We start from the raw sequence: 24,159 nt of genomic DNA on the forward strand, positions 1-24,159 counted from the left end.
TTTTTTTTAGATATCTTGCATTTTCCTACAACATAAACAGGGGCTATGTTGATTTCACGCTTTGTAGATATCGTAAAATCGCATAGCATAAACGAAGTATATTTATATTTTTGTTTAGTAATATTTTTGTTTTCAAAGTTATATTTTACATATATTCTTACATATATCATAAGTAACACTTACATATCAAATGGAATTGTGATTTTGTTGAAAATTAAAAAAAATTGGATGATATTGGAATTAAAACTAATTAAATAAATATTCTGCAAGCCTTTTATTTTTATTTTAAAATGACTCGTGGATCTGCGATTAAACGCATAGGTAAAAGCTGACTGTTGAAAAGTGTTTCAACTTTCAGTTTGGCTCTTACCTTGTATTATCTAGTCCCATTTTCAATTTCTTTCATCGTTTCCGGCTTTTCTCTTCGTAGCTGGGCTTTCTATCTTCGCTTTGCATAAATTTTCACTTTGTTTTTATCAAAGTCCGTCCTTAATTCTTCCACTCGCTGTTTTTTATTTCGCCTTTTGTTTTATCCATGTGCCTGAGATTTTTCTATTGAGATAATATTTTGTTGTCGCCGTTGCCTTGTTTTTTAATCCTTTAGCCATTGACTGCGACAACGAAGAACCCTTTTTTGTTTGTGTTGTCCTGCGTCCTGGTTGACTGCATACACGCGACGCGACTCGACGGACATTTTATAGTTATTGCCCCGAAAATTCCCTAGATGGTTTCGTCCATTTTCTATGGTCTTTTGGTTTTATTTCGTTTGAATGAATGTGCAGGCCCGTGCCATGGAAATTGGGGCTCTATTGTTTTATAGTCGCGACTGGGAGTTATCAATGCATAGACCTAGACAGATGATGAACATGTTATGTGGAAATGGGCGTACTTTCAGTATGAGAAGGGTGGAAAACGAACATCATTTGAGACCGGCTTTCTTCGGTTTTATGGGCGGCATTTGCTGGTGTATGTGACTAATCAAGTTAGCCATAAAAAACAAATGAAAATTTTAAATTGTTGATTGCAACAGCTTGTGCCAAAGAGCCACAAGGGAAGAACTGAAGTAATTTACAAAACGATCCATATGAATGGTCCAGGAGATTTGAAATTTGAAAACCTATTTTATCAAACAACTGGTGGTTTTTATAATATATAAAAAAGTATTCTATGCAAGTAAAATAACATTATCAATTAAGCATAAATAGGTATATTAAATACACATATTTATTTACAAAATGCAATTTATCCCTTTTACCACCACCCATTTAAATTACGGAATACACTATTTCTTACTTAATGCTGACAAACCTGTGAACAACCACAAAATATGTAATATCTGTACTAACATGTTTACTTCGTTTATAACTCATTAAATGCCAGTATATTGGACTTAAATGCTTTTTCCAAGGCTCTTCCAGTCGAATAAATACCTTTGAACCCCTACAAAAATATCCTTCTGGTGACAATTCCCCTAGTCAGCTGTGACGTCACGTGTCAACCTGTTAGACCTGTGGCATTCAACGGTATCCGGAGCAAGGACCAAGCACAAGGACAACAATGAGAGAATTTCCCCAAGGCGAGAGAGTCCTTCAACCCTCGTCCTGAACCGGTGGTGCATTGAACCGAAGCCGGCTAGAAGGCGGATATCCTCGAAGGCTAAGGTCAAATGCAATAGGCGGAGGGGAAAAACCGGCAGCGCTTCCAGTGAGCGCCAAATGTCCTTTTGTGAAATTCCCTGTTGCTCTAAATGTTTTGGCTTTGGCGAGTCCTTCGAAGTCCTGCCAGTGCTTACTTGTCTGTGGTGGCGCGCACTTCGTTTACCACGCTCGACGCACGCGTTCGCGTTTCACATCATTCAACCTGCGTTATTTTTTACGTCGTTTCGTGAGTTTTGGGTCCTGGCCAAAGGAACTCGGCATTCTTTAGCAACTGTGGATTATCATAAAGAAATGTCTTCCTTCCACACTCGACCGCCAACGACCAGCACAAAAAAGTGAAAATTAACAAATATATGTGCAATCGTCTAGTGATTTGTTATGCAAACGTGGCAAGAAGTTCGCGAATCGCGACACAGGCAACACTTTATGCATAGTAAATTAACCTCTGGCAACCCCGACTCGAACCCTTTTGGCGATATAAAAAGGAGCGGGAAAATCATAAATGCCAGAACACACATTCGCCAGGATAAGCGAGTCAAAATAATCATAACCGCCGCCACAGGACATTGTCTATGAATGTCGGTTTGCCGTTTTGGCACCGCCGTGGCTTCCGTTTCCTGTTTTAATGTTTACTTTATGCCCGGCGAAAAACACGTCCTACTCCCTCTCCCTCACTCGGTCTCTCCCCCTCTTTCTCTCAGCCATGTGTGTGTGTAAGGATTTTAAGCTAATGTAGTGACATTTTAGGCGCCACGATATAATAGATAATAAAATGTAATGTCGTCCTTTTGGCTTTGGCCCCCGGAACGGAAATGTTTCGTTTCGGGAAAGCCTACTTTGCCATTTGGTGCGTGCTCTGGGCCGATTATTGCGCTTGTGGGCGTTATAAAAATCAGTCGCAGAAAATCTCTCGTTCGTCGGGAATTTATCAAGAAACAACAAGCCATCGTCATGCCTTAAATTAGATTGGATGATGTGCCATAATGAGGATCTCAAAGTGCGTGTGTGGGCGGCTGTGAGGAGTCAAAGGCTGAAGGGTACATTAATTTGAACGATATGGGCGCAGTTTACTGTGGAATGAACTGCGAGGAGGATTTGGGTAATCTTTATGACCAGCTGAACCTAATGTATTCTTTTTTCTTTGCATGGAATCGAAATGGAACGTCCTGTTTAGAAAGTTTATTTAATTTGTTACTTTCGAAAGTCCTGTGTTGTGTTCAATAAAATAAAAGTATTTCAGCTAAGCAAACATCCTATTAAATATTCAGTTGTTGATTAGTTCAATTGATTTAATGAGTTCAGCTTATTAGCTTTCACGCCCAAGGGGTGGCAAATTAATTATTCAGTCTGTTTATTTTGCACTTCGAAACACACATGGCTTTTTAAAATATATGCATATGTTTTTACTGATTTTCAAGTGAAGCAAGGCAATACAATTAAAGTTTGAGCACATCCTTGCACGGAATCTCCTCCATCCGTCGGCATTTATTTCTCCATGTGTGTTTGCCTTACTTATTATGCGTCAAATGCTCCCGAAAGTAGAAGTGAGCTTGAGTGTAAGGCGTGTTTGTCTAATTTTCGGAAGGCAAAACTTCCGTGGACGTGTTGTGCAACATAAAATCTGCTTAAAGTTTATGCAAGCAATACGTTTTCGCAGCATCTTAGGAAAGCGATAGCTAATTTTTTTTGCAGTTCATCATTTCGATACTGTGTGCCAAAGGAGCATGTGCTTAAGACAGTCTAAAATAATTACAATCTTAGTTAATTTATATATTTACACTAAATACCTTATTGTGCCAGTATGACTTGTGGCAAACAAATGTATGAATATATGAAAGCTTCTATTTGGTTGAAAAGTAAAAACATTTGATTGTCACGCAATATTGTTCCTAAATGTTCTGAGAGCTCAGAAAATATAATTAAAGTTTCCAGATGAGAAGTTTTGTTGTTGCTTGTAACTCTGTAAGTTGAAACTGCATTAGGAGTGTGGAGCTTGCTTTCCGTCCATATGCGGACATGTCAGTTAAATTCAATTTTCCACTCGTAGCAATTAAAGCCCCCACAGAGCAGCACAGCCACCCACCGCCCCTCAGTCCAAGCCCCCCGACATGCGTTGTGTCCCACTGTGCCTGATATGTGCTCCTCTCACTTCCGGCGCAACCGGAAGTACTCAAGCAAGCATGTAAAGGGAAGAGGGCAAACAAATCCAAAATAAACAGAAATCATGGACACAGGCGGAAAAAAAATAGACTACCAGGAAGAGGACGAAACAAAAAAAGATGCTGTTTGGGAAAAAGAAATGCTTGCGAAGCGGAAATTAAGACCCACTTCAGCGAAACGTGCCACGCCCCCGAAACAAAGCTGCCAAAAGTTCGTAAACAAACACATGTCTCGTCTGCAGGACCCCCGATCCCCAACCATCCATTCGAAAGGGCCCCACCAACACTGTGTGTAAACAATCCCAAACATATCACATTTTAATCCGATGTAGTGGAAAATTGCGCCATGCGAAGCAAGCTGGAAGGAAATTGTTTCCTTCGCGTCGGCGAAATCCTTAGAATTGATTGTACGCCATTTTTTGTCCTTGGCGGATTAGTGAGGACACGTAATAAGTTGGAAATGTCTTCTCGGCTTACGTAATTAAAAACACCCTGGGCGGGAAGTTCAAATGCGAGTTTGTTGTTAGCCTTGTTAGCAGCTTTCGACCTTTATGTTAATGCTTTATGTTAATGGCTTTCGTGCACCTGGCCAAATCCTTACAAATGTCCCTCTTGCTGTCTGAAAATTGAATAGTCCTTCGTCGTGCGTCCTCACTCCTCGTCCGTCATATGGTGCTAATTTATGAGCTTGAGGCGTGACCATATGGTTGCACATCCGTCTGCAGGGACACTTGCCACCAGCTCCGCCTGTTTATTTGCTCAATTTATGAAGTTGAATTATGCTTTCGGTGTGTCCACGTCGACAATGGCTTGGAAAATTGTCGGGCGGAGCTCGAAAGTAACTTTAAATTAGTGCAAATTGTATGCGGTCTAGCTTATAAATATTCAAAGGTTTTTCGATTGCTATCGCAGATGGTGGGTGGTGGCCATTTCACTAATGGAGACACCAGTCATCGCACACACCTATCAAAAGTTGAGTATTTGAGTAGATTTGTCCACCTTGGTGCTATACGGAAATGATTTCACTATGTTTTTGTGTTACCTACAAATGAGCCCTATACCTACAATTTATTATTATTCATAAAACCAAATTCCAGTACTCAACAATTTGTTATCAAAGGACATGCCAATACTCGCTGGAAGTCCTCCTATAAATATTAATATTTTTGCAGCTTATTTCGATAGCAGCTGACGCTTATGAATATGCTCTTGATAAATATTTATACTTTTTGCTTGACTTAACGCAGGGTCATTAAAATTCCGCTAATGTTTACGGAATTTCTAAGGGTGTACGAAACCGAAGAAAAATCTTGTTTTCATTTCCTCGGTTAGTTTTTTTTTTTTCCGTTTCCTTTGGTTTCCCCCACCATAAATTGTCTATTGCTGTCATACTTTTAGGCATTTAATAAATTTTATGACTTTTTTCGCCGGGAGGAGGGAAAATGAGTGGGTGGAGGGGAGGGGCTTGCTGTTTTAGCGTTGCTCTGCTTTCCTTTTTTAATAACATTCGACGTGGTCCCCGCTGCTTTTCCGCTTTTCCTCGTGTTCGCCGTTGTCCGCCTAGGGATACATTCGCCTGTCTCCAGAATCCCTCCTCCGACTTTTCCCATCCACTTCCACTTCTGCGGATTGCAAATACGGGTATTTATACCTCCGCTCCGGCTTTCCGCTCCCAGTTGCTCCCCGAAGTATGCAACAATCTTTTATATGAGTTTATTATGTATGCTTTTGCTTGAAACACACAATTTCCTCAAGCGATTTCCGTTTTGCCCCTCTCGATGGGTCTTATTAAATTGCCCCACACCCTTCGCGCTCTTCATTATCCACCAACTGGCTCGTTAAGTAACGAAAATATGATGACTGCCTGCAAATTGCGCTTTAATTGAATTGCACATAGATTCTGATTTAGTTTTATATTTTTTTGTGCCCTCAAGCTGGAGCGGAAGTTGTGCGTTGTTTTTGTGGTGCTTTGCCACGCCTACCCCGCCCCAACTTGCGGCGCAACTCAAAAGTCCTTAGAAGTGTTTCAAACTGTCATACGCATTGTAGTTGGGTCTTTTTATTCCCTTTCTAATTTTTTTTGGTACGGCCTTTCCACTTTATTTATGCCCTGTAATTTAAAATTTGCATATAGAGTTTCGCTAAGAATTTACTGAATTATATAAGTTTATGTCTGCCCTTTAAAATTCTATCAATGTTTTTTAAAATATTCGTCAAAAATATTTATTTTGATGCCATTTTCAAGTGAAATCTAGTGGATAGAGTATCTACAAGTCACACAAAAGGCGTATCTATGAGTTTTTTCTGGCAAACCACACCATACTTATACTTCTCTTCTTTGTTTGAATAACGTTTTGGGTTCTGGTTGGGCTTTTTGGTGCAATAAGAGCAACTGGAGGATGGAAAGAAAAGCGTGCACTTTCCAAAGTGGGCTTTTGTGTGGAAAGCGAGTCGAGGGGCTGGGATTCTGGTCAACTTACTAGCAAATCAAAAGCATTTCTAACCAACATGCCAGCGAAGTTTGCACAGCGTGTTGGGCGCAGAAAGCGGCGCTAAAAGAACTCAGATTGAGTGCAAATAAAATGATGTCATGAAGTGGGTGGGCGGGCTAAAAGGCCCGGAATGCATGCTCCACTTTATTTCAGCTATCAACTCGTAAAGTTTGCGGCTTGATGGCCTCCGGCAAAACGTCGGGTTTTCCCAGTGGGTGGAAATCTGTTCTTTTTTTCATTCTTCCCTGCAGAGCTGAAAGAGACCACGGCAAAGCTGCAATTACAAGTTGGAAGAGGAGGACTCAACTCAATGCACAAATCTTGACAAGTATTTTGTCAACTTTGACTGCTGCCAGCTGGAAGCAAAGGCAGATGAAGTGCGAGCAACTTCAACCTCAAAGCAAAAGTGTTTAACTTTAAGTCCTGCCTTCTGCCTTTCTCCTCGGAGTCCTTTCATTTTTTCCTTTTTGCCCCCATTTCGTCCCCATTTTACGGAATCGTCATGGAAACTGAAAGTGTCAGGGATTAGGTGATGCTGGAGTAGGGAACTATCCACGTGGCTTTCAGGGGGATTTTAAGCCCAGGGGAATGGACGCAGAGACAAGGATTCTGTGGCCTTATAGGTGTTAAATACTTCATACTTGTACTGCCCAGTTATAAAAGTATAGATTCAACTGATTAGACCACATTTTTGACATAGATTTAACATTTCTGCTTCTTGAATATATCCCATTTCCTCGCCATGAGAACTACATTCGTAATTGTGATGTAAAGAAACACTTTTCTAGAAGATGAATTACCAATTGCATTTAATCTGGAAAGTAACTCAAACTGGAATTAAATATTATTTGCATTTATCACCATTTCATTAGCATACTTTGCTAATCTGGATAAATCAACCTCGGGGTAGAGTGCTGCCCAACTGCCCTCCCCTTTTCAGCTGCCTGCTTTGACACTAATTAACTTGATTCAGTATTCGAGACTACTGCCATTGCCTACTGCCATCTGCAATTCAATTAAAAATTAACATTTTAATTGCAAATTACTTTCAGTATACTTTATGGGACGCAGGCACAGACACCGGCAGAGAAACTCCACTTAACTGGAGTAACTTCTTTCGCCTCTGCCACCTGCAGCCTGCCATTTCCGGAAACGGAAGTAGCAGGAGGAGGAAGAAGAGGAGAGCGGTGGGAGCCATTGGAACATCGGCTCATTGCGAGGCGTTTAATTCTATCATGCGCCAACAATTATGCAACTTGTTGGTTCACTGACTCAAATGACCAGGCGGTTTTCAATTTGTTGCCAATAAAACTTTTTCCATTTCGGTTTCCTCTCAGTTGTTGCCACGTTGGCCTGGCAAAAATGTTCGTCATAGTTCTGTTCTGTGAGTGGGCTGAAATAAAGGAAATTAAAAGTTCATTGCTGGTTTTCCGAGTGGAAACAATGCTGGGATAATCTCGATTTGGTGAACATGCTGTTCCTTGTCATTGTTCACTATTTGCTATATCTATTTTGATTACTCACATTTACTCTGCGAATCTCAGCAAGTGTAATGGAAAAGATACCTGTACGTGAGTGCTGAACCATTCCTTTGTTCACTTCGCTTTCCACTTAATAAATTCATGGATCCATTTGCTGTCAATTTGTTATTGATATCTCCGTTATGTCTGCATTTTTGCGACGGGGGAAACTGAAGGAGAAATGAAACTTAATCAAATGTGAAACTCTAGTGAGCACTTGATATGCATTTTCGTATTGAATTTCCCTTCCAGCTTCTATAGCACAATGGTTTTTTATTCGCAAATTTCACGAACAAAATAATACCTGTGCTGTTGCCGGAAGCTGAAGGAAAATATATGTGAATGCTTTTCGGTTTTTTCAATTTAAAGCATTTAAGTTGGAAATATAGGTATCCTTCAATGCACGAATTCAAGATAAAACCGCATGTGCAGTACTTTAATTGTATTATCGTTCACCTTTTATCGCAATCCCTCCAGCGGTGGCTTCCTGTTAATTGCTTTGTAGACAAATTATAAAAAGCTCGACTTTGGCATTGTTTCGGGGGCATCCTGGAACACTTCAAAAGCAGACGAAACCACGGCGTAACCGTGACCATGACTATGACTCTTTGCCCGCAAAAACAACCTAGAAACATATAACTCTTTTTTCCCCGACCCGCTGGGTCAGTTTTAATTTAACTTTGACATGCATCAGCTCAAAAATCCAATTACAAACACAAATGTAAACAGAGAGAGAGGGAGAGAGAGGGAGATGGAGATGGAAAAAAGGACCTTATTTTTTTTGGTCGAAAGACTAGAAAACCCATTAACGCGTTTTTGCCCTCCATAAAGATGAAGATTTATAAAGCCATTAATTTGGCCCGAGCGCCGAAAAAATGTATACAAAATTTGTGAGTGAGTGAAAAGTGCTGAGCCCATGGAAGCTGCAGAGAAACCCTAGAAATGTCCAGTCAGGCAGGAAAACTGCGGCCGGGTTCCTCAACCAAGCCCGATCGCAATGCGAATGAGGAGAACCAACTGGGCGCCAAGCCCAAGAGCCAAAGAACGGACAATCACCATCAGAATCAACCGAAGATGCTGCCACATCCCAACTACATGGAACTGGAGTTCCTTGCCACGGATCCCACGACATCGGCGCAGAGTACGGCCTATCCGGACTTGCCAGTTAGCTATGCCACCTGCTTGGTTGGTCCACCACCGTACAGGGATCCGCCGCCTCCCACACCACCGCCCCTCTCCCAAATGCCCTCGAGGCTCCTCCACTCCGCCCCCAATACTCCTAGTCGTGGCAAGGTGGTGCTCAGCAAAAAGGAGCGCAAGGAGCTCAGCAAGCAGCTGGGAATCGACGAATCCTCGATCCTGAGCAGCAGCGCCCAGTCGAGTCCCTACAAAGGACGTGTGAGTGAGCTGAAGAACTGCATAGCTCGTGGCCTGTTTGCCACCCTCCACAGGGGCTCACAGAAATCGCTGCAGCAGCAGGAGGAAAGACCCATCAGTCAGGAGATATCCCCTCCACCTCCAGCTCCAGAATCGGCCAATAACAATGAAGATGTGGCGGATTACTCCGAAAAGCTAAGGAATCTACCAGTGAGACAGCGCAAAGCTGCCACCTCGCACATGGAGAACTACTGTCTCTTTGATCCCGTGGACTTTATCAACGAGAAAGCCATGAGATATCCCAGTACCCAAGCCCACGGATTGAGGGATCCCCTCTTCAGCTCAAGGCAGCACTTGGTCTGCGAGGATGAAGATGAACTGGTGCCAGAAGTAATATACGATAACGAGGAGCTCGAGTTGGAGGAGACTATTATCATAGAGACTTCAGCCATGCCAGAGGCGGAATCAGAAGCAGAACCGACTCCCAAGAATTCAGAGACCATGTCTAGTTTTGATCACCACAACTACTTTATCATAGACCCGGCGAACTTTCCCATGGACATCGGCATACCTAATCCCTATACCAACGAGCAGCTGGTGAATGCCAAGTTGGAGCAGCAGAACCTGGAAAAGCTCTTCAACGAGCTGGAGAACACGGCCAGCATGTCGAACAGCCAGGAGTCCAAGGATACGGAGACCACATCCACCGCCCTCGTGGAATCATCCACCTCCACGAACTCGGCAAGTTCCGCGGGCAGCTGTTCCCTGGCCAATCCCGCCCAGCAATCGATGAAGAAAAAGCTGACATTTCTGAATCTTTCGCCCTTTCGCAGTGGCAAAAAGTCTATCGACAAAAATACTTCTGATCAGCAACGGGCCATTTCCGAGCTGGTCAGCACGGATCACATGTTGCACCTGCAACAGTTGTTGCAGCAACAGCGGAAGGATCAGCGCTCCCACACGGTTCCAACGGAGTCCAACTATGTGCTCTTCAATCCTGGTCCAGTGCCCAGTCGGCATGTCCAGTACAAGATACGCAAACCACGACCTCTATCAACCCACAGCGATGCGGATAGTGGCTTCCTATCGCCCTGCTCACCCGAAGAAATGCGTGCGAATCCGGCCATTTTGGTGCTTCAGCAGTGCGACAGTGTTCAGGGATATATGGAGGTAAGTTGAGGAATATATTATGATATATTATATTATTGGGTTAAAAAAAAAATGAAGCTTTATAGAGGCATCTGTTTGGCTAATGGAAGATATGCTAAAGTATACTAACCACTTCAACAAAAACCTAAACCTCTTCATATTTTTGAACAGAACTTTTATGCTTAAAATGAGTTTACAATTCAATTCAATTTTTATCCAGACATTTTTTAAAGACTTTGAAGAAGAAAGAAAACATTGTCCCAAAAGATACAAATCATTTATGTTGTTAACTTTGATGCTTTGTCCTGACAAAAGGGAACTTTATTATTACCTATGCAAATCTGGGTTTTAATGCTAAGATGCAACCCGAAAAGTGCCACCATAATGTTCAGTTCGGTGGGGCTCACCACCAAATGGCTTATTTTGGTGAAGCTCTTATGACCCCCTCAATATCCCAGTGCATGTGGCTAAGTTTCATACATTTCCTACATAATCCTCTTACCGTAATGTGAATCGCAGCATTAACCATTGGATGGAACCCCACGCAGCAGGTCGCATCAGGGCTTATCTATAAGGATAATTTCGCATATCTTAAGCCGGTAATCATTGCGGGCTGTTTCCGAAGTCGCACTTGTCGCCATTTGCCGGCTCACTTATCTTAACGAGCGAGCAACTTAACAAGTCTTATTATGCATCTTCAAACACCCCAGGGGAGGTGTTAGCTTACCCCTCGAAGGACCCTTTTCGGAAAAACCCACCCGCAAAGGCGATGAACAAATGTCACCCCCACGGCCGAGTCCTCGAGTATAAATTATCAAAAAAAGAGAACTCCTTCACGGAATTGCAGTTTGGAGGCAGTGCACTGCAGATGATTCCCGAAATCGAGGGCTTTTCAGAGCAGTTCCTGCTGGATTGCATCTGGCTTTCCCATTTTCCCCCGCCCTTCGCTTTTCGCTCTTGTTTTCCGTTGCCTCGGGGGAGCAATCAATCGTCGCGTTTTCACTGCTCGCTTCATTAGTTTTCCCTACCGCCAAACATTAGTTTGATTGTGTGCCCAAGTGAGGGACAGGTTGCAGAGAAAAGAAAAGCAGGGGAGCGCGAGGAAAGCGGGAAAACCCAGAAGGAAACAACAACCACATACCAGCTGCGAATGTATGTTCAATCTTAGCGACTTTTAATGGAATTGAATTAAAATTGTTGCCATGGTGTCGAGTCGAAAGTGGGTGTACTCCCACCACAACTGGCCCACATAAGCTATTCGCCCTTCCCAATTTTCCGAGCCACAGGCATTTCCTATCATTTGCAAATTGAAATACGCGCTGTACATTTTTGCTTTGAGGCATGCTCCCAAAAAAGCAAGGAATTACAGCAGCCAAAGAATCTCTTGGGGCAGTTTTTTGCCATCAGAAGCATCTAATGAAACGCCGAGAGGACAGCAAGTGAAGCGCACTTTTTGGCCCAGCCGAAGTGGCCGGCAAAGTGTCAAGTGCATTGCTTTTCATATCCTTGTGGGCCGTGGTGGTTGTTAGTTCCTGGCTGGCTGGATGGATGGATAGCCGACCGGGTGAGCTGCAAATGAAGGTTTCCAGCAAGAAAGGTCCTGGGATGATGGGGCGAGGTCCTGCGGCAAATGGAATGTAAATTGATATACGCGGGAGAGCGGATGTCAAAACAGAATCAGCTGGCGGGTTCAAAGGTAAAGTGCTGTCGGTGATGCTGTGAGAAGGTAAAATTAGTTGCATCTATTGGTGTCCATAGAAATATACATACATATACATATTACTATATTAAACTATCTTAAAAGCTAGGGGTTTGATGGTTTTTTTTTATATTCCAGTAATTCCAAATGGTATTATATTTTTAGTAGATCTTTTGCTATTATCTTTATAAATACAATTTCAAACTGAAGAATTCCCATCAAAATTATTCAAGCTGCCACCCCAAGCACATCTCATTAATTTCAAAATTTTTAGTGGCACTAAGAACCAAAAGTTACAATCAAGATACGCACAGCATCAGGAGTCAAGTGCTGTAATTGTCTACACAATTTTCTCTTTCGAAATGAAACCACAGTTTTCCACTTCACATATTCCACCCCTGTTGTTCAGTCCAGTCCAGTCCAGTCCACTATATCGCAGCTATATCGCAGCTTTTCCAAGCCGACTCCTCGAATGCCACTTTCCATCAAAGTCAAAGCAAACAAAAACATTTCTGGAATTTATGCAAACGGCGGCTGGTGTTTGCATAACCATAAATTACAGCCCCTCCCATTTTTCGCTTGGGAATGGTCAGCGGATTTTGGCCTGGCTGCATGTTTTGGCTACTGCCCATTTTGGCCAGCAATTTGGGAACTACCCCGACTGCTTGGCCGAAAGTCTCAATTGCAAATTGCAAACAGCACATTGAGGCATGCAATTTGGCTTGCCGTGCAGCCACACCCCTTTCCTCTCATTTTCCCGCACTTTTCCGAAGAGAACTTGTCGCGAGGCGCTAAGCTGTCAACTGTCAGGCATGCTTGCGTATCCTTGCGCCAGGATGCGAGTGCGGATGCGGATGCTGTGGATGCACCCACTGCGAGGGTTGGCTCTAAAATTGCACCCAAAAATCGTTTACCCCTTGTGGGCGAGGGTGGGTGTTTCGATTCCGCGGGTAAGGAGGGTCGTAAGCCATCCGGGGGATGGCCATTCGCAAGTCGCGTGGCGTGCGGCTACTTTATGGATCCAGACCCAAAAACACCCTGTACCCCAACCGGAAAATGCCTCTGATTAGTCCAATAAGTTGTAAAAAGTGTCGCTTCGACTGCTGATTTTGCTACTGCATTCCCTTGGTGATTATCAGATGTGCTGTCGGTCGAGGGTTGGGATTCATCTCGATAACTTTTTGATTTATGAGCGGCAATAAATGTTCAATGCATTTTATAATTATGTTCCGCCTACAGCGACAAATGGACGGGAAATGCCAATGCCATATGTGCAAAATTGCACATAATTATGAATGCGATTTTTACTTGTGTTTCGCAGGGAAAATTATGTTGCATTTTGTGCAGCTCGAAAATGCACTGTTCAAAAAGAAAGTAGCAAAACTGGATTTTAAAATATATCTACTTAGTGTTTTTATTTCCCATATTCAGTATGGACACTTTTAAACGCTTTTTCCGATCATTACCAATTCATAAAATTATATGAGTTCCGAATAAGCTGCAAAAACTACTGAGCATTCAATAAAACCTTAAATGGGATCATCGGGATAAAGGCTGAAAGTTGCAATAAAAAATTACCATTTCAAATGGTTAATCATCTCAGCATTTCATTTATGCACTCACGTGAATCCATTTTCCATTTGAAATCCAGGCAACAGCGAATTAACAAAAAACACCAGCACCAAAAAAGTCTCCTCTTCCATCAGTGCAATAAAAAAGCGATATTATTTCTGCTTTCACATTTAACAATTAAGCAGCACGGATGTCCTCGGCAAGGAACTCCAGCTCCAGCTGCAACTGTCAATATTGTAAAAGCTCAACTCATTGCCCCGCATGCTGCCCCCTGGGATTTTCCCAGACTCCCCTACCAAAGGAGAGCAGATTAAGCTGCAATTTATAGGGAAAATATTTTTGTTCATTCGTAATTATATTGGCGGGAAAGAACAATAATTTTAATTTTAATTTTTCACCAGTCCTTCGAGGCAAGTCCTGCTGGCGGCACAGACTTCGTTTAATGCGCTCTGGTGTTATTAATGCCACAGTTTGCTGCACGTGCGATGGCGACAGCGGATGCGAGTCAGCTTCAGCTTCAGCATCGGGCTCTCTCCTTCATTTTCCGGACCGAAATGCACTGCCTTCCCGTTAAATGCACATTTCATATTTTGCCGACACACTTAAAGTTTTCAATTCGCCGCACTACAAGCTGCGAATGTCCTTTGCTGCAGGCCTCGGGTTTTCGGACCCATTTTATTTACATGGACGGAGGCTCCGTCGCTGTCACTTAGTGGCCGCATGCGGGACATTAAAGGCAGTCATCCAGTCAGCCAGGACGAAGGATCCTCCTCCTGCTCCTGCCCGCCGCCCACTCTGTGCTCCACACTCCAGTGGAAAATGCAGCCCTGACAGCTAAATGCGTTGCACTTATGCTTAAAACATGTCAGGCCGTCCAGACAGCACTCAAACAGACGTAGAAAGAAGCTCTTCCAGGAGGGACTTTCCCCCTGGCTTCCTCCTCCTGGTCCCAAATGATAGTTATAGTAATAGACCGGCAGGAAATAGAACAGAAGCCGAAGATTAGGTTCCCAGGGGAAATAGTTCTCCAAAGGACTCCGTGAATAGTTTTGCACGATAATACGACCTTACTTCTGGTTAAAGTCAGGCATTTTTAAAGAAAGTAAGATTTGTAGATGGGTAAGGAATTTATTTATAAAATACATTAAAATGAGACAGAGTTTGTGGATTGGATAGATACTTTCTGCAATTTATTATACACCAATAAATTTTAGTTTAAGATGAGTATTTAAAATTTCATTTTATGTGGAAGCTTGCGAAGGCATTTGCCTTTAAATTTAATAAGGCCCTTAAAAGAAAGTACTGTAGCAAAAGTTCTTCACTAAAATATATATAAATCCCAGAAGACCTAAAATTGCGAGGTAAGCCAACAAGTTTGAAATTTAAATTTAAAATAGCAGCGTCTGGATGGCGACTTAGTTGCTTTTGCCTGGCCAAACAAAACATCAAGTCCCATGCATTATTTAACAATAATCGTGACAGATTTATAATGTCCCCAGATCCTGTTTTGCTTCCTGGTTGCCTATTCCTATTGCAAAAATGCATCAGAGCAGCAATGTTGAAAAGGGAAAAGTTTCAGGCTCCCTTCTTCCCTTTTCCCTCCATTTTCTTTTATATTTTATTTTATTTTCCGTACTTTTGCTTATGGGATAATCGCCGGAGCGGAGCTGGGAAAGTTTCCTGGGCCTCGTTCCAGTTCTTTTAGGGAGCTGTGAAAAATTATAGCCATAATTTTTGGCCACTAACCAGACTGGGCAGGCTTCCACGGAGGCTGGCAGTCGGCACTTTGCTGCTTTCGACCAGTTAATGCATATTTTAAGCTGCTTTGTTGGCAGTGGGTAACTGAAAATGGCGCATTTTGGCTTATTGGGAAATTTATTTATTAAATTCTAGTTGCAGCTTGAGGCTGGCTGGTGCAACTAATTAAAAGTTTGGCTTTTTTCCGCCCTCGGGCCGGAACAGCTTGCATTGGCGCGCACTTGTAAATGCCATAAGGTCTGTAGTCTGGGCTTTAAAAATATGCAATTAATTTACTAGTCAATGCTGGCGAGTATGCTGAGCACATAAAATAATTGCATTGTTTCTGGAATTCCTTGGCAAGCGGCAAAAAGATTTCCTCGACGCAATTATTTACATTTCTTTTGGCGCAAGACGCCTGCTATCTTTCCCATTTTTCTCTCCGCAGCTGTTGTATATTTGTGCATTTGAAAGGTAAGGAAACATGGCAAATAAATCAGTGCACAATGCTGGAAAAAACTCCTTTCTTTCCTTTTTATTTTTGGAGCTGAGGGAACTTAAAAGCCAGAGGTAAAGTTACCTCAGCAAAATAGCTTTGCTGACACACTTTACCCAAATGTAAATGGAAGTAAACAGAACTGACTACAATACTCTTGGGAAAAGGAGTTTTTAAATTTAGTGATGATTGCATTAATGGCGATTAAATAGCAAGTTTTCCTGGATTACCATATGCAGTTTTTAATTAACTCGGAGTGAATATTTTATTAGCTGTTGCATGTGGCATATACTTTAAAATGCATTGAAATGCTCTTGCTAGTTTGTTATTCTTGCATACCCATAACTTTACTAAATATGTTTTGCATAACTCTGAAGGTAAACAGGCAAAAAATGGCTTGCCAAGCCAAGTGCAATCCACAAAGATTCTTTTGTATCTCAGGTTTTGCTCAAATCCAGACTCCGTTTCGAGTTTCTGGTTGGCCAACTTTGAAGGTAGCTTCTTGCTGGAAAATGGCTGGCTTTTTGTGCAAATACTAATAGCATTAAATATTTATCATTGTGAGCTGTCAAACAGCAACGACAAAGGCAAACGTCTGAGATTTGTAGCTAATTAGAAGAGACAACAACTCACCAAATTGACAAGATGAATGGCCACAGACGTAACCTAGTGATAAGAGTTATAACAAGCAAACAACAACCAAAACCAAGGGCGCACGACAGGATCATGGGAGTGTGGGTGTGGACACAGAAATTTATGACGTGCACCCCAGAATGTGGACTACACACACCATATCCCCCGAAATCCCCAACTGGCGGGCTATCAATAACGATTTTTTTGTCCGGCTGCCGATGTTTTTGTGCTACTTTGGGGTTGCGACATAAATGCCATAAAACTAATGCCCAAATGTGTCCCCGTGCAGAATCATTGTGGAAAATACAATAATAATGAACCCAGATACTCTCACACTTGGTGTATTGTAAATACTTCTTAAATTCAATTGTGAAATTGTAACAAATTCATAATACATTTGAAGTTAGTTTTATTTGAAACGTGTCCAAATTGTTTCCCCACCTAAAACTTAACAAATCACACAGACAAATCGATATACCCTTTCCTTTGTCACAAAGGTTAGTGCAGCAGATTCGTTTGGGGCACCCTTTGTGAGAAATTAATAACCTGGTTTTACTGTATTTCCCTTTTGTTTTGCCGTTTGCTGATCCTGTTTTTTTTCGCCCCGGGTCGGGGTGCTGCATGTTGGCCCAGGGGGTTGGGAAGGATTTATTTGCCGGAAATAAATATTAGCCGCAGTCAAACACACTTAAGCCTACGCAGGCGACATCGCCGAGTCCTGCCCTGTGTGCCATTTATAGTTTTACACAGGCTTAGAACTTGCTTTACACGCACGTACGGCTCGAAGGACCTCCATGATATATGGTGTCTGAGTGTGTGTGTGTGGGTTGCTTCCCAGGCGCGCAGATTCCCATAATTGATTTTGTATTGAGGGGTATCGATAAGGGGATGTTGGCCAATATTGGACCCCGACTGCATATTGAATTTCAAAGACTTTTTCTCGGCGGATGGAAAAAATGTCCTTCCATCAATTACGCCCACTGAACAGCGGGGAAGTGGTAAAGGGGTGTTCAAATAAACTCCCAGCCAAGATTAAACGTCAACTACAGTAGGTTTGTCCGTATAAAATGCAATATGTGCCCCAGTCATAATCAAATTGAACTAAATTCATTTAAAAACTTGCAGCCTCAAAAAGGAAAGTAATCCGCCCTTGCTGTGTTGTTCCACCTGTAATAGACCTGCCATAGACAACCTCCTTCGCAGGACATTTGTGCTAGTCTAAGCTCGAAAAGATGCGGGGGTTCACATCCTGCTGAAGAGGGTTGATTGAGCAAGCATTTGAGGTACACTCAAAACTTATTTGCATGAAATGAAAAGAAGAAAATAAACGCGTTTTGTCTTTTCATTGGAAGTATAATTTATTCGGATGTGATCACTTTGAAGGTCAGTCATAAATCAGATAAATTTTAACTCATTTTACTGTGGTATAATATGCTTTCCGTTGCTATGTAAACAAAAAAACAGTTTGTTAAAATAAAAGAAATCTGATCTTAAATTAAAAATGTTCATCGCCATCAGAGCTGTCAGATATTTAATAGATAACAAAGATCTAATCTCTCGAACTGTATTGAGCTGCAATCCATCATTAGATAATCTAAAGACAACTTCTCAGCTAACCCTCGCCGTTGCAACCACCAAAAAAGCCACCGCAAAATAAAGGGGCGAAACAACAAAGAGCAATCTCGGGGAATCGGAGTTTGAGCATCGCAGACGGGCGGAAAACAGAAGCCTCACCTAAGGCAGCAAAAGCTGGGAAAATGTTGCACAGGTTGCCCCTGCCAACAGGAACAGGAACAGAAACAGGATCATGCGGACATATCAAGGATGTCTGTTGCAGTTACCCTGGAGTTCATACCACCCACCTAACTCCTGGGGCTTATGGAGTGTTGAATCATTTGTTTTTATGTGCCCAGCAACCCAACCCCTCCGCCACTCGCATCCCGGAGTCCTGGCGACCGTAAACTACAAGCGGGGGTTGCGGGTGGGCGGGCGTAGCGAAAAGGTTATCCCAGTGCCAAGCCTTAAACTTGATATGGAAAGTATAACAAATATTTATGCTCTGAGCTGTGTTATTAGATTTTAATTTCTTGCACCCATGGCCACGATGGCCCACCCTTGTCGTACATCCGGGGTATCCCAGCTATTTCCGGTTGAAGCGTGCGAATGTTTCTGGCTTGTATTTGCATTTGATGTGGGTGTGGATTGCTCAATCCCCCTGGCAATTGCCTCCCCCGGACTTTCCGCCACCATTGTTGTGAGGTGTCATGGCCAGTAATTGAGTTTGAGCTTCAGTTTGCCGGAGTTCGCTGCTCTCTGCTCATTTTGGCATTTGCTGATGCAACTTGCAAATATTTGACTAACTGCCTTCGTTAAACAACAATTTTTTCTTTGTGAAATTTTCCGCTGTGGCAGTGCGAATTTCCCTAGCTGTTGTACGTGATGAAAGCCAGAGAAAGTTTTCCACCCTCGAAAGGGGGTGTTCGGGGTACGAAACGACGTTTACCAAATTACATTATTAGAAATTGATGGTTCCGTTTCTGCCGTTGGACGGGGGGAGAAGTCGTCAGCACTTTTCGAGCACTCACTGCGAAAGTGTTTCAAATGTTTTAACCAGTTTGGAAATGGGTTGTCACAGTTTTCAAAGGGCCGCAAAGCAGCAAGAGTAATGAGCAGTGAGCAGTGAGCAGGGTCCTTTCTAACACCTCTCTTCGCACAGACAGACTTCACTGCCACTGGCATTGCGGGAATTTTTAATAATATCCCCAAACCAACCGCATTTCAACTCAGTTTAGCCCTCCATTTTGCCATTTTTCCAGCTTCCCTTGTGGCTTAGCCACATTTCAGCTCGGCAAAGGCACGGTGCAACCTCATTTCAAATGTTTCGTTGGTTTGGGGTCCCAGGGTTTACTAGCTTACGCATGCAAATGCAAGTTTTTAGCCCTCAGGCGTCATTGAAAAATGCATTTGCCCTTTTTTGTTTTTCTAACCTGGCTAGACCCCTTGGTATTTCTCGCATTCACTTTGCTGCTGCATTTGCATATTTTTTAAATAACTGAAAATATCGTTGACGGCGTAAATAATGATCCCGACCGCAATAAGTTGGAAGTTCTAATGCAGGAAAAGCTATGTGTCACTTTCTAACGAGTTATGAAAAGAGATATGTCAATGGATTTATCAGCGAGCCAAAAAAGTTAATTTATAAGTTATTTATTAGTTGTAGATATTTAAGTGTTAGTCATTTTAAATTTCAGAATTTCTATGGTATTTATTGAGTATACCAAAAATCAGATATTCCAGAATATTTTAAAAATGCATAACGGAAAAGAATAAAACATTTCGCAAAATCGCTTCTCCGCCTTTCGGGCATAAATGTCGCTGAATTTGGCATAGATTTGCATGGCAATGGGAATCGGGAAGGAGGAGCATCCCGGAGTCCATGGACATGCAGAGATAGGAGTGCCTGTGCCATATCGACTGGCGACATATTGCAAAAGCTGACTGTGGCATTTGGCATCCGTTCGAGTTCCGGTTCCATTTCGGGTCCTAGCCTGATTTTTTCCACCGGACAGTGGCAATAAAAATGAAAACGCCCCGAGTGCAGCGCCAGGAAGTTGGACTACTTCCATCGAGACCAGACCAGAGCCCTCTGTCTGTTTGATAAGCCAGTTAGGGAATGGGATCGGATGGAATGGGATGGGATGGGATGGAATGGGTCTTTTTTGTAGCCCCAATCGCAGGTGACACTGCTTTTGTTGGGTTAATTGTTTGCTTTTTCCCATTTATCTAGCTGGAAGAAGCAGGCGGCGAGTGACGAGGACTCGAGCTGCCTGCCGCTTGCACACTATTAATCAAGTAGATTGGGCTTCCCCGTGGAATTCCCAGCGGATGCGGCTGGCTTGTTTATAATTAATGTGATGTGTGTGTCAGTCTGTCTGTCTGTCTATGCAAATTCCCCAGACGCGCTGTCCTCCAGCTTTTCGCCGCCTGGTAATGAAACGTCGTCGAGTTTTGATGGCTGCTTGGAAGGCAGGATGCGATATCCTGGGAGCAGGCCAATCTAACTTGCAGCCGAACTTAATAAACACTCTCGTCGAAAATTGCAAAGTGCAGCGATAAAGTTTTTCATTAATCTCTGGCCCCTCAGCGAATTTGAAGTTTAATCCCAGTCGAAATTTCTTGGCCACACAGCCCCGTGTCATTTACAATTTACACTGGCTCCACCGCAATTAAATTGAATAAGTTGGGGCCTTCCTTCGGCGGCAAGGGCCACCTGAGCTCCTTTCAGAGTTTTCCGCTTGTCAAATTGATATTTGATTCATGACCAGCGCATTTGTCAAGTCATTCATCTTTCTCCAGACTGAACTCAACTTTTTCGCCACCTCAGTCCCCCACTTTTTGCTCCTTCAATTTCTCTGAGTGATGAATGGACAGTGTTAGGAGTAGAGGCAACCATTGAGCTCGTCCTGGCCGTGATTTCCTGCCCCTTATAGAGCACTCCTCGAAGCGAATCGAGCTGAGTATATTAGCAATGGCAAAATATATTGCAACCATTTTAAAATTCATTGCAAACTGCAGGAGCAACGGTATGGTTGACTTCTATGAATAAATCAATATTTTGTTTAGCATTTGAATAAAACATTTAATGTGTGGTATTTATTTAGTTTTGAATATGTATACAGTATTGAGACACATTGTGAAATTAAAAATATGACTCCTAAAAATATATCCTTGGTAAGCACATGTGCTAACTAACCCCAAGTCTATAGAGTATCCCATCCAGAGCCTCACTGCATTTGATTGCTTATGATTTCTTACTTTAGATAAATGGATATATTTCTCGTTGATTTCACTTAAGCTCAGGCCGCAGGCCCCGAACATATTAGGCTGTTCCAAAAAAGTCCCTTTGGGCCGACGAGTCGGTTGTGCCTCCTCATCATCATCATCAGAGGGCCTCCTTTGTCCTTCGACTCCTGTGACTATTCCGTGTTTGGTAGCACGGGCACGTAATAAGCAAAAAAAAAGGAGAAAAAGGAGCAGAAATATAATAGGGATGTGGGTGGAATGAAGTTTTTGTATGTAAAGGTTTACATTTCATTCCTGCACGATTTGTCAAGTCAGCGGAAATCGTGCCGGCCTATCAGCGTGGCAGAAAATTGAAAAATTGCTTTGCGTGCGAACGAACTTATGAGAAAGTCATAAAAATATTCTCCAACTTTTGCCTTGATTTGTGGTCGAGTCAAACGCCAACTTACCTAGGCAACAGTTATAACTTGGCCAACTAGCCGCAGGTGCCAACCGCAGCGAATACGTAAGTCCCCCAGAAACCGGACGGATTTTCGTGGTGTGGAGTGGGTGGAGTGAGTAGTGTAGTGAGTGGCTCCTGCCAAATTGTAGTGTAAATATTTTGGTTGTTTTCCGCACTGGCACTCGAAATTGCACGGGGGCTAATTAAGGACGTTTTCGGTGCCTGGGTAAATAGTCATGGTTCCAGCGAAACACCCCCTTTTCGTTGCCCCAAAAAGTGACAGGCAATGGAAGTTAAAATAAACTTGTTTCCGATGATTCAGTTGGGAGTGTTTAGACTGCTCCTCGCCGGCGTTTTATTTATTTGGCCAAAAGCAACAGTTTCGTGGCATTGGAGGTGGTTGGATGGCAGCGATTTTAAGCCATTTAATGATTCGCTGAGTTTCAGAAAATTAGCATGAAAATTAGAGTACGTTAACCATCAAAATTGAATAATATTAAAAGCAAAACAAAGTATTTGTTCATCAACTTGTATTTTTTAAGCCATTTAAATAAGCTTTAAAGCAACATTTATAGTTTAACATGATTATAATCTCCTGTGATTTGAGCATGCTATTGTGCATTTTCCTAGAAAAAAGTACCTTTGCGTGCTGAACTTAAATATTTTGAAAGTTAATGGAACAAAGTTGTGTGGAATTTGGACGCTAAATGCCACTTGGGTTTCTATTAAAGTAAATGTAAGGCGGCAATCGCTGCTGATAAAAGTTGCTTTTGCAGCCAGGAGTGCCTGTCATATTTATTTTTAATCTTCCGCAGCAGTGACATTAATAACATCATCTCCTGAAACATAAAACTGCCTTCTTGCATGTACTCCTCACTTCGCAGGAAATATTCCCAGAGTGTTTCCCACAAATTTCGTCCTTGTAGTCCTGGTGCGTGTTAAAAAATAATTTCCCTAGATAATTTGACAGGACGCGTGGGCAGTGGCGCCCCACCCCAAAGTTGGCATCCCAAATTCTGCCGCCGTTCCCTTGTTGTTTCGGCTAATAGCAGGCAAAGTTTGAGTTGGCCAAAGTTTTGACAAAACTTCCTTCGCTGGATTGTTATGTTATTTTTTGGTAAAACTTTTTCGGGTTCCTGGAACTTGTTTTGATTTCATTGTTTATTTATTTTGATGTGAGTGTTCGCAGTGTGTTGATTTAATTGAGCCAAATGTGTTATGAGGCCATCAACTTAATAGGGGGGCGGAGTTAATTATTTATTTTCCCGTTTTCAGAGCAGGAGGCAGCGGAAAAGCGGCTTATGGACAGAACAAATACGGTGCGCCCAAAAGTATGCAGCCAAATTTTTATAGCACGCCAATTGACTAAGGGACCCAATGAAAAGGAAGGCGCTGCGTCGAGGGGAGGCGTATTAATTTAACATTATGCGGCAGACAGAGCAAAATAATAAACAAAAATATGCCGTGTATCGTTTAAATTGTTTATACAGCACGAGCAATGTGTTCCCGAAATTCCTGCCCCCTGCAGGCCTGCAGCTTGACAGGCTTAAGCCCAGGAACGTGACCTGAACGGGCGGCACATTGTTTGCCCAACTCTTGTTATTATTCCCTTTCAATATTTGTGTGTGTGTGTGTTCGCGTGGCGGCAGGGGGCGTGGCAGGTCCTGTCAAATGAAATCCGTCTGGATATGTGTGTGTGTGTCCAGTTCGGATCGCCTTTGTCCCTTTGCGTTGGGGAGGCGAGAGTAAACAGCAAAACAGCAAGTGGAGAAAAAAATTGAAAATAGCGTTAAGCCCAGTCGGCTCCATGGAATATTTCTATTTTCCGGCGGAAAGCCCAACTCCCCACTCCGCGCCTAGTTGTGTAAGCAAGTGAGAGTGATTTATGCATACCGAACCGTCCTCCCACAAAACGCTCAACCGCTCAACCTGTCATTGAATAACGCCCCGCCAAAAGCGCGTATCCCCAAAGCTCCAACTTCATGTCCTTGTTGACTCAGCCGAATGATTGTTTTCGAGTGTCTGGATTTGCGTCCTTTTAAGGCATAAGCATTATACAAATATCTGCAAATTTTGGGGTCTGCTTGGTTAGGGCTTAATGCATCCATCCCCTTTGGAACACAATTTCCATTTCCATTCGGAATACGAAAGCAATACATTTTTCGAAAATTTCAAGCAATGACAGTGGGCTCTGCATGTTTACTTAAGGAAAATGTGTTCTTGTTGCGTGAAGAGCCCTAAAAATAAGAGATTTTTATTTAATTAAATTCTCTTTAAAGCAAATCAACAAAACTTTTCATTGTATAAAATAAGTTTTTGTCTGGTAAACTATCCCATTTTTTGTAGGCCTATCAAGTAGCTTAAGAAGTTAATTAGCCACGGAAAGTTCTTAAATACCTAATAAGCAATTAGCAACTAATAT

General features: G+C 42.5%; 1 protein-coding gene across 4 annotated transcripts in view; it reads left to right on the forward strand.

Moving 5' to 3' along the window:
- The window catches only part of LOC6732875 (protein sickie), a 150,550-nt gene that overhangs the window by 11,351 nt on the left and 115,040 nt on the right, over positions 1-24,159 (forward strand). For 2 of the 4 annotated variants that reach the window (XM_016180419.3, XM_016180417.3), the window contains exons 1-2: positions 1,758-1,884; positions 8,661-10,376. The exons of the other annotated variants lie outside the window; for them this stretch is intronic. In XM_016180419.3, coding sequence (XP_016025597.1) covers positions 8,772-10,376 — 1,605 coding nt within the window. In that variant the 5' untranslated portion in view covers positions 1,758-1,884; positions 8,661-8,771. Of the gene's footprint in view, positions 1-1,757; positions 1,885-8,660; positions 10,377-24,159 lie in introns of those variants that run through there. 4 annotated transcript variants of the gene reach the window in all.

The sequence above is a fragment of the Drosophila simulans genome, chromosome 2L (assembly GCF_016746395.2).
Source record: "Drosophila simulans strain w501 chromosome 2L, Prin_Dsim_3.1, whole genome shotgun sequence".
NCBI classification, from domain to species: Eukaryota; Metazoa; Arthropoda; class Insecta; order Diptera; family Drosophilidae; genus Drosophila; species Drosophila simulans.